Genomic DNA, 10261 nt, shown 5'->3' with positions numbered 1-10261 from the left:
TATTAAATTGAGAGTTGTGCAGATTTTCTTGATGTTTTTTGGGCGTAAGGTTCCCCATTCAACAGACATCTTACGAAAAGCCTGCTCATGCCCTAATCATATTCTTCTAATACCATTCAATCCACCAAATAAAAGAAAATAAAATAATTCCATGCAAATTTTATAATAATTATTTATCCTTTATTTCTGTGCCCATCTTTGATCGGTTGTCAGTCAATCTTAACCTTTGCGCTAACGTTTCTTTCTCTCTCTCTCCCTTTTTATATTCACGTCGTGCCGTTGAAGGCAACTTCTCAATACCAATCTGCAAAGGATAATTACTTTCTCTTCTTCCTCTCCCAGGTTTGCCCTTTCAAGCTTGCATTTAACTATTTGCTCCATTAATGCAAGCTTGTTATAACTGCTTGTTCATCATTTTTTGAATACACAGACAAAACCCCATCAAGGGACGATGATGCCCGAAAATGGCCAACACTTCAGTGTTCCCCCAGGCTTTAGGTTTCATCCAACAGACGAGGAGCTTCTTTATTACTACCTCAGGAAGAAGGTTTCATACGAAGCCATTGAGCTTGATGTTATCAGAGAAGTGGATCTAAACAAACTGGAGCCTTGGGACCTCAAAGGTTGGCCATTCATTATTCTTCATACTTACCAATTTATTAAGCTTTGATTTGAGAAACAACTGATTTTTATTTTTTATTTTTTATTTTTTTCTGGGGTGGGTTCAGATAAATGTAGAATTGGATCTGGACAACAGAACGAGTGGTATTTCTTTAGCCATAAGGACAAGAAATACCCAACTGGAACTCGAACTAATAGAGCCACCAGTGCTGGATTCTGGAAGGCAACCGGGAGAGACAAAGGCATTCACATGGCCAATTCCAAGAGGATTGGCATGAGGAAGACACTTGTGTTCTATACCGGTCGTGCTCCTCATGGCCAAAAGACTGATTGGATCATGCATGAATATCGCCTCGAAGATCACGATCCCGAAATTCAGGTACATACAAATAATAATAGTAATAATAATAATAATGATCATCCTATTTCCTTCCCATATTCAGTTATGTGGGTATTTAAATGTATTTTACTAATGAAGTTACTCCAATTGAAATATGTAGAAACACAAATAACTGAACCTGAAGAAAGGGAGAGTTTTTGATCGGAAGGGCCTTTTTATTAATTTTCTTTTTGTTTGCTGTAGAAATAACATAACTTGAATGTGGAGATTGTACCCCTGATCTCGCAACTATTAACCAATCTTCCGATTTCCTAAACTTTCAAAATCAATATCTACTAAATATTTTTAATCAATTTTTTAGGTCTAAGCTTATTAACTCATATTTGATAGACGCAGGAAGATGGGTGGGTGGTGTGCAGGGTTTTCAAGAAGAAAAGTCAGAAGGCAGAGGGTTTGGAGTACCATGCGCATACGAAGGTGGAGGGCAGTAGTTCCGGTTCCGCCGCCTTGATGGGTGCAGAAATAGGAGAGCCGAAAAGCAATAACCATACGCAGCAGCCATATAATGAGTATGGGTTCGATGGGTGCATGCAGCTGCCGCAGCTGTTTAGTCCGGACTCAGCAGTGGCAACACCCATCTCCGTAGAGTGTCCTCAAAATATGTGGAGGCTAAATTGCGGGGGTGTGCAACAGGAGCGGTTGAACACAGATTGGTCATTCTTGAGTAGGCTGCTTGCTTCGGATCACCAATCCCGTACCAAATCTGCGCTTCCAGATCAGCTTAGTGTGGGACATCCCAACTCCACAATGTTTTCATTTCCATTTCCATTTCCATTTCCCTACCCTTATCCTCTTCCCTCTGCCGCCGACTTATTCAAATTCTCCAAGTAGGCCTACAGCTTTTCACTTTCTTAGTTTAACATTATGTGCAGTTATTTAATACCCCTGCATCACTTCACCTATGCTATTTTTTTTTACTGTTTGTAACTCTGCACTTAATAATGGATTGCTTTTTAATCCTCAATTTCATGTTGTATGATTGGGAGTGAGTTCCACGTTAGGCTAATTTAGAAAATGATTATGATAATATATTTATAAGCAAAGGAATACATCTTAATTGGTATGAGACATTTTGGGAGCCCAAAGCAAAGTTATAAGAACATATGGACAAAGTGAATAATATCATATCAGTGTGAAGAGTCGTTATTTCTAGTATATTATACTTTTAATTTGCCTTTCTTAAAATATTTTTGATGTTGCTTAAATGAAAAGTATATGAAAATATAATTGAAAGTTTATAATCGAAAGTATATGAAAAATATACTTTCATAAAATCATGTTCAAGAGTATGCTCTAACAAAATTCGAAATAATTAAGTTGGATAAAAAAACGTATAGAAAATATCAAAATAGTGGAACCTGATGGTTGATTGCTCAAAACACACGAGATGTAATCTACTCTTCAAGAACTATTTTCAAGAATCACTCGTCAATAACTATTGATTGTTTGGTGCCCGACACACACATTTGAAATCCTTACCCTGAAAAATAATCATCCTAAAATTTAAATTTGGAGAACTAAAAAAATAAAATAACAAATAATAAATTGTTGAGTAAATTGAAGGAGACGAGATAGACGAAATTGAAAAGAGATGATATTGGTTATAGATAAACATTTTCCTTTCTCATATAATTTTTTTTTAATACACTAATAGTATGTTATATTTATGATTCCGTTCATAATAATGATGGAAAGTAATTAGGAACTTTTAAAAAATTTAACCGTATTAATACTTTATACTGTTTTTTTAAAAAAATATTTAAGAATATTACTGATTAGTTTATTTATTATTATTATTTTTTAAGTTTTATAAGTATTTTTATTAATTCGAAACTTAATACACAAAAGCGTGGGAGAGAAAAAAGAAAAAGAAAAAGAAAAATGTTGTTGATGCGTTCTGGCGTTCCATATTTATACGTAATTTTTGTTGGTTGAAATGAGTTGTTGTTCTTCCCCAGCCACCCGCCGCCCAAGAGAGAAAAGCCAGGGAGGCACAGGAAGCCAGGAGGAAAGGTTTTTCCGCGGCCTTTAGAACAATACAGATACGCCTATTTCAACCAGTGTCTTCCTTTACAGTTTGAACACTCCTATCTTCTTATCCTTCCACCTGACCGGGCGCCAGCTTTCGTGCTTATCCCATTCCTAGGTTGATTCATCATTTCAAGATAACCCAAAATAGTATATATATATATTTACATACAAAGAGTTTCAACAATTTCAGAAAGTTTTCCGGAGACAAAGAAAATGCACGAGCAAAAGAAGACTGCGGTAAGAGGCTGGGCTGGAGCTTTGTAAAGACCGTCACTGTGAACGAGGTCGATTTCTCGTTAATCTCTCCGTTCCGTCTTAACCTAATTATATTTCTCTAATATCAATATTCCCTGACCCTTTATATCCCTGTTTGTATTCCTCTTCTTCCACATCCTCAGAACTGCTTACATACTCCAACTATTGGATTTTAAGAACCTGAGGAATATGAAGTACGTATTGGTTACGGGAGGTGTTGTTAGTGGACTGGGCAAAGGGGTCACTGCTAGCAGTATCGGAGTCCTCCTTAAAGCTTGCGGTCTTCGAGTTACTTCCATTAAGATTGGTATTTTCGATGTCAGAAATGTTGTTTGTCAGTTTGCGGTTGCATATGCATTGTCTTTTCATGTATTTGGCGGGTAATTTAGTGTTAGTAGTTAAATAATGTTATGTGTTTTGCTCATGTCTGCAGATCCTTATCTAAATACAGATGCTGGTACCATGTCTCCTTTTGAGCACGGCGAAGTGTTCGTCTTGGATGACGGTGGTGAGGTAAATTGATGCATTTATCTGTTTTAGCATGCATGACCCTCCAATAATTTCATATCATGTTTTCCATGTATATAAAGCCGTTTGCCCTGTTTTTCAAAAATTTGATGTATTTCAATGAGTGAGTTGGGGGATACTTTGTTCTTATTTTACTTCCATTTTTTAAATATTACCAAGTAGAGTCCACTGTTAAAGTTTTGGCTTCTTGATTATCAGTTTGTAATCGTTTTGTACAGATATTAATCGTGGTTGGACTTTAACCTAACCTTCTATGAAGCTTCTCTGTTTTATGTAACATGAATGACTACTTTCTTTAGGTTGACCTGGACCTTGGAAACTATGAACGATTTTTGGACATCACACTAACTCGTGATAACAACATCACAACCGGAAAAATATACCAGGTGCATTGCCTCTCTGTGTTCGCTTGTCTTCATGTTTGTGAAGTTGTGCATATATCGTTACTAGTTTTACTTTCTCCCTTGATATTTTGACAGTCTGTGATTGACAAGGAGAGAAGAGGTGATTACCTGGGAAAGACTGTTCAGGTCTGCTAGACTTTGTGTTGTCTCTGTTCTCAGTTCTATAGTGAAATGTTAATGGCACACTGATTTCATTTCTATTTTTATTAGGTTGTTCCACACATTACAGATGCCATCCAAGAATGGATTGAGCGTGTAGCAATGATACCAGTTGATAGTAAAGAAGGTCCAGCTGATGTGTGTGTAATTGAATTGGGTGGCACCATAGGTATAAGTTCAAAGCATGTTTCTTGAGAAACGTACTCCTTTTTTTTCTTTTTTTGTGTGTGTGTGTAGAAAACTAGAGCCTCTAGCCTCTGTTTTTGTTTTACTTCATGCAGGAGATATTGAATCGATGCCATTTATTGAAGCACTTGGCCAATTTTTGTACCGCGTAGGTCAGAGTTGTTTATATATCAGCTTCTTTGATGAGCCAAGTTAATCTTATCTCAATTTTGTTTGAGAAACCTGCCTTGTGTTCAGTTTGTCTAACATGTCTTGTTTTAGGTCCTGGAAATTTCTGCTTGGTTCATGTTAGCCTTGTTCCGGTCCTCAATGTAGTTGGTGAACAGGTATGCATGGAAAATGTGCCTTCTGTATACATGTTCTCTTACCCACTGTACTATATGTCAAAGAAAAGAGAGAAAAATGAGGCACAAGCTTATGCGTTATCTTTTAACGATGGCTGATTTGCCTGAATGTTTTTTATTAATTTTGAGCCATAGAAAACTAAGCCTACTCAACACAGTGTTCGAGGTCTAAGAGGACTGGGATTGGTCCCAAATATTTTAGCTTGCCGCAGTTCAAAGGTTTTCCCTTTCCCTTTTACTTGCTTTAGAGGCTTGGGACTACAGTTAGCTCATGATCTTACTTTTATTTGGCTTTAACAGGAACTCGATGAAAATGTTAAGGAAAAACTTGCTCAATTTTGTCATGTGCCGGTACTATATGATGATGTTCTTCTACATGCTCATTTGATACTTTGCATTTGTTACTAATGAATTGGGTTCTTGACAGGCAGAGAATATAATCACTCTCTATGATGTGCCAAATATTTGGCATATTCCTCTGCTATTAAGAGTAAGTGATTTCTTTACTCTTATTTCTTTTTATGCGAGGAAAGACTAGAACATTTTTCTTCAACAGGACCAGAAGGCTCATAATGCACTCTTAAAAGGACTGAATCTTCACAGGTTGGTATTGCAAGTGTATTTTTTTTTTATCGACATAAAATCTTTATCTCACGTCCCTGCATCTTATCTGTCTGAATCTCTTGGATGTATTTCCACTAAAGACATTGGTCAGCTAACATTTACAAATTTCTAGTGTAGCAGGAGAACCAGATTTAGATGAATGGACGTCTAGGACAAGGTTATATGATAAGTTACATGATTCCGTGGGTCTTGAGCACTTATCTAATTTGTTAAACTTTATCCCATGCTTCTACTTTTTTTTGAGAATAAAAATATTCATTCAATTTTTTTGTTTCAAACTGTGGAAATATATAGGTAAAAATTGCTATGGTTGGTAAATACACAGGCCTTTCAGATTCATACCTCTCTGTGTTAAAGGTAGGTCCCAGAACATGAAATGTTTCCAACCTCCCGGGGGCTTGGGACCCTATTTTGGGGTTCCTTAACATTTGAAACAATTAATTCATTTTTTGATGCTTTTCTGTCTGCTAAATGTCTTACATAATTATTGTTAATAGTCTATCGTACATTCTACTTTGATATTTTTCCTCCTTTGTAATTTTAGCAATTGTATGGTATTGTAAATTGTAAGCCTAGGTTTGTGCGTATACACAATCTTACTTACGTAATGAGTTAGTACACTATGAACTACTAGTCCATAATTTTGTGCCGGGAAGCGAAGGACGAGGAACTACTAAGCACTTAGCTCCTTTTTTGTTTTGTTTTGCATTGTTTTCTATTTTTGTTCTTTTATTATTATTTATTTATTTATTTATTATTTTTTTAGTGGCATTTGTAGTAGGAAAAAGATTTTCATTAAACTCAATTAGAGTACGAGAGATGGAGGAGATGAGACATATCTGCCTTTTTGTTATTGGTATTGAAAGGCTAGTTTATTACTTCTTTTCCTTTTCTGTCACTTATCGTCCTACTGACCAAAGAGTGGATAGCTAATGCATTTCACTTCATGTAAAAGGTTCTATGATTGGTCCATATCCTTTAGTACAAAAGGCTCATTTACGGTGATCTAGGGGGGTTAAGGCCATTCTACAAATTTTCCTTCCTATTTCTGCATCTAAGGGTTGGAGGGAAATAGTTCATTGAGCTATTTGTAAGGGGCAACTTTATCCTTTTTCTTAAAAGTTTTGCCGAACTCTGAAGAAATGTGTCAAACTTTAGCTTATAGAGAATCACTTTAATTGGCTTCAATTGAAGTAGCACAATCATTTTTATTTTTTAATTGAAAAAATGACTTTCATTGAGAGCGAGTGATAGAATACCCAAAGGAAATATAAGAAAAGGAAAATGCCGGAAAAAAGGTAGTCGAAAAACTAACCAAAAAAAAAAAAAAAGCAAAGAAAAAGAAAAAGTATACACTTCAACAAAACAAGGTCTGACATTATTCATTAAGTAGATAATTACAAGATGCTTCAAAAAAAGTAAACAAAATAATAATAAAAAAACATATGCATGTCAAAGCATAAGAGAGTCTAAAACATGATTGGGATCTATCTTGATCAGTATAGTCCCAAAGCTCATGTATGTACTTGTCTCGGCTACGCAGTTTAGGTCATCTGAAAAAGAAAGGTAGAAGAATAAATATAAAAATACTCCGTAAGTAACTTACTTGTAGGCTCTTTGAATCATTCTCGTCTTATATCATTCATAAATATCATATTGCCCATAACGCTTATGTTGTACCCCAATGATGTGGAAATGGTGCAAGGAACAATAGTCAGCGGCCTATTTGCAAGCACTTCAAGTACTAGTTTGTATAAGTTGGTGTTCTTGGATTTTTTTTTTCCTTCTAAATAGTTCATTATTACAAAAGCCATTTTATTTACTAGAATTGAGGTAACCTAGGGAAAAGTGAATTTCCTACATTATCACCTCTTTCCACAATGATTTTCTTACACCTTTCATATTTTCCTCGAGGGTCATTACAAAACGAGTGTATGTAGTTGAGAGGGAAGGAGAATAAATTTTCTGTCTACCGTTCATGGATGTGATATGTGTTTTCTGTTTTAACGGCACCTTACTCCTTGCTTTCTTTCACTTTATAAATATGCCTTAATTTATGTAAAAGCTTAGTCTAAAAAACCGTATATCAGAACCTAATATTTAGCTTCATGTGTCAGGCCCTTCTCCATGCTTCTGTCGCCAGCAATAGAAAGCTTACTGTAGAATGGGTTCCAGCTGGGGATCTTGAAGATATTTCTGCCAAAGAGGTACATTTTGTTCTTAAGTGGCTTCTCTGCCTTTGATCGTTTAGTTGATTTATTTATTGCTCGCAGGCCCCCGAGGTTTATGCAGCTGCGTGGGAACTTTTAAAGGTGCCCCTACATTTTGAGTTTGTGGCTAAATTTATTTTCTTCTTCTCTGTAGTTGTATGTTAATTTTTATGCACTTATTGGATTAGTACTAATTTTCAGGGTGCTGACGGTGTTCTAGTTCCAGGAGGTTTTGGTGATAGGGGAGTACAAGGGAAAATTCTAGCAGCCAAATATGCCCGAGAGAATGGGATTCCCTTTCTAGGCATATGCCTGGGGATGCAAATTGCTGTCATTGAATTTGCCAGGTCTGTTCTTGGTATACATGATGCTAACAGCACAGAGTTTGATCCTGAAACCGCGAACCCTTGTGTGGTTTTTATGCCAGAGGTGTGCCATTTACAAGTTTGATCAAGTTGTTTCCACGTATCCTTTGAACTTGAGTTTCTGTTCTTGATAATAGGGTTCAAAGACTCATATGGGAGGAACTATGCGTTTAGGGTCAAGGAGAACTTACTTTAATGTTATGGACTGCAAATCTGCAAAGTTGTAAGGACCTTATATTGATTAAAGCTTACTGGCATGTTACTCCTGAATTGTGTAATATCTGTGGTAGACTTCAGAGCTGATAGGATAAAGAAGGCTTTAATAGCATTTGTTATTGATGAGTCTCATATTGTCCCTGACCTATATTATTTTGCAACTGCGTTTAAGGTATGGCAATGTAAAGTTTGTTGATGAGCGACATAGGCATAGATATGAGGTATTCTTTTAGTTTACTTGGAAACTTTCCTTAGGCGGTCTTTTACCAGCTAAGACACCAGTATTCATTTTTTACTTTTGTGGTTAGGTCAATCCTGAAATGGTGTGTCAACTTGAAAATGCCGGTTTATCTTTTGTTGGCAGTGATGAAACAGGTCGTCGTATGGAGGTATGAATTATTAAATGATGATTGTGTGGAGTGCGTTTTCTATCGTTGTGCGATGTCTAGTTTCTTAGTCGTGTGTGGAATTGTGCTTTAGATTGTCGAGTTAGATGCCCATCCATACTTCGTGGGAGTTCAGTTTCATCCTGAATTTAAGTCCAGACCAGGGAAACCCTCCCCGCTCTTTTTAGGTACGGTACTTGCTTTATCATCCGGTAGCTAATTTATTCATCAGTTTTTAGGTTCAGCAATTCACCATAGTTATTGCAACTTATGTAATAATATATTTGATAGCTTCTGCTTTTAATACTTCGGAAGTAGATCGCCAATGTTGCTTAGGTGTAATTTTGCTTGTTGCATCACGCTGCGATTGTACCAAATCTCGTGGTTGCAGGGCTCATTAAGGCAGCATGTGGCCAATTAGACGCCTTTCTACAAAAGAATGGAAGTGTCAGCCAATTTTCGGCAGACACAACAAGCAATGGACACGCCAAGATAAAGATTCTGCAAAATGGACACTCCCCGAAGTCAGGGAATGGGTTATTGAATGCTGCATATGGCAATGCAGTAGTTTGCCCTTGGAAGGATGTCAACCACTGTTAATGATGACGGTGGTCGCTTTCGTTATCACTGAGGACTGGCCTGAAGGTCCTTGGGATTGCTGTACAGTTGTTATATGATCCAGTGATGAGGGCTTTATTTATAATTAAACCTGGATATTTTTTTGACTGTTAGTGCCGCACTAGTTCTCTAGGAATCTGTTAGGGTAACTTTAAACCCGTTTCAAAGAGTGCTTTCAACTTCCAAGACAGGTACTGGAAATATAGAAAACTTTCTTCGGCAGTTTTTTGCGTTGCATACTTGGTATTTGAGTTATGAGTTAGGACCAAGCTTAATGTTGTGTAATTCGTCCAATATAGTCACATTATGTGCTTCATGTGAATGCTTCATGTGAATTCACTGTTGAAACTACATGCTTTTTTCCCTTTCTTATTTTACTCATCATACAATCTTTAGTGAAATTAGTAAGAGACTCGAACAAGAAAACAACTTTAAGAAAACGGTCACATGACTCTTGTTTCAAAAAGGAAAAAAAGTGCAAACGCTAGAACTATNAAAAAAAAAAAAAAAAAAAAAAAAAAAGAACCAAAATAAAAATATTAAATTCATCAAATTTAAATCTTCTTTACATTGTTGACGAGGTATTACATTTTTATTCCTTATTTATTATTAGGAAAAAACCAAGATAAGGGTCATAGGGTTAATGGTATTAGAGGATAGGGTTTAGGGGTTTAGGGTTTAGGGTTTTAGGGTTTAGGGTTTAGGGTTTAGGGTTTAGGGTTTTAGGGTTTAGGGTTTTAGGGTTTAGGGTTTAGGGTTTAGGGTTTAGGGTTTAGGGTCTAGGGTCTAGGGTCTAGGGTTTAGGGTTTAGGGTTTAGGGTTTAGGGTTTAGGGTTTAGGGTTTAGGGTTTAGGGTTTAGGGTTTAGGGTTTAGGGTTTAGGGTTTAGGGTTTAGGGTTTAGGGTTTAGGGTTT

The 10261-nt window shown here is 36.5% G+C and overlaps 2 protein-coding genes across 5 annotated transcripts; both read left to right on the top strand.

The window, feature by feature from the left end:
• Positions 1–191: 191 nt before the first annotated feature.
• Positions 192–1985, top strand: LOC111468413 (NAC domain-containing protein 76). Of its 2 annotated transcripts, XM_023113622.1 has the most exons (4): positions 192–342; positions 431–623; positions 729–1000; positions 1352–1985. In XM_023113622.1, exons 2-4 carry the CDS (start codon positions 452–454, stop codon positions 1850–1852), a joined length of 945 nt encoding a protein of 314 aa, XP_022969390.1. In that variant the 5' UTR covers positions 192–342; positions 431–451; the 3' UTR covers positions 1853–1985. The 2 variants fall into 2 exon arrangements, with proteins under 2 accessions (XP_022969390.1, XP_022969391.1); XM_023113623.1 differs by lacking the exon at positions 192–342 and having other exon boundaries at positions 349–623; positions 1358–1985.
• Positions 1986–2875: 890 nt separating this feature from the next.
• On the top strand, positions 2876–9719 carry LOC111468416 (CTP synthase). 3 transcript variants are annotated; one of them, XM_023113628.1, is made up of 23 exons: positions 2876–3167; positions 3243–3336; positions 3451–3614; positions 3741–3820; positions 4135–4221; positions 4315–4365; positions 4450–4567; positions 4680–4736; positions 4846–4910; positions 5064–5147; positions 5229–5279; positions 5356–5418; positions 5485–5531; positions 5665–5734; positions 5847–5909; positions 7670–7759; positions 7826–7864; positions 7964–8191; positions 8265–8350; positions 8516–8564; positions 8652–8732; positions 8824–8917; positions 9121–9719. In XM_023113628.1, the coding sequence occupies exons 3-23, from the start codon at positions 3497–3499 to the stop codon at positions 9327–9329; spliced, it is 1830 nt and encodes a 609-aa protein (XP_022969396.1). In that variant the 5' UTR covers positions 2876–3167; positions 3243–3336; positions 3451–3496; the 3' UTR covers positions 9330–9719. The 3 variants fall into 3 exon arrangements, with proteins under 3 accessions (XP_022969396.1, XP_022969394.1, XP_022969397.1); XM_023113626.1 differs by having other exon boundaries at positions 2876–3336; XM_023113629.1 differs by lacking the exons at positions 2876–3167; positions 3243–3336 and having other exon boundaries at positions 3605–3625.
• The last annotated feature ends 542 nt before the right edge of the window (positions 9720–10261 follow it).

Source organism: Cucurbita maxima, unplaced genomic scaffold (assembly GCF_002738345.1).
Source record: "Cucurbita maxima cultivar Rimu unplaced genomic scaffold, Cmax_1.0 Cma_Scf00036, whole genome shotgun sequence".
Classification (NCBI taxonomy): Eukaryota; Viridiplantae; Streptophyta; class Magnoliopsida; order Cucurbitales; family Cucurbitaceae; genus Cucurbita; species Cucurbita maxima.
This window is presented reverse-complemented; position numbering and strand designations above follow the sequence as displayed.

What these genes read in the sequence shown, in the direction of transcription:
- LOC111468413 (XM_023113622.1), top strand. Translation starts at nt 452, where the DNA reads ATGATGCCCGAAAATGGCCAACACTTCAGTGTTCCCCCAGGCTTTAGG. An exon ending in GGAGCCTTGGGACCTCAAAG is followed by an intron (nt 624 to 728) that starts GTTGGCCATTCA and finishes GGGTGGGTTCAG; the next exon opens with ATAAATGTAGAATTGGATCT. An exon ending in ATCACGATCCCGAAATTCAG is followed by an intron (nt 1,001 to 1,351) that starts GTACATACAAAT and finishes CATATTTGATAG; the next exon opens with ACGCAGGAAGATGGGTGGGT.
- LOC111468416 (XM_023113628.1), top strand. Translation starts at nt 3,497, where the DNA reads ATGAAGTACGTATTGGTTACGGGAGGTGTTGTTAGTGGACTGGGCAAA. An exon ending in CCAATTTTTGTACCGCGTAG is followed by an intron (nt 4,737 to 4,845) that starts GTCAGAGTTGTT and finishes GTCTTGTTTTAG; the next exon opens with GTCCTGGAAATTTCTGCTTG. An exon ending in CATACCTCTCTGTGTTAAAG is followed by an intron (nt 5,910 to 7,669) that starts GTAGGTCCCAGA and finishes TTCATGTGTCAG; the next exon opens with GCCCTTCTCCATGCTTCTGT.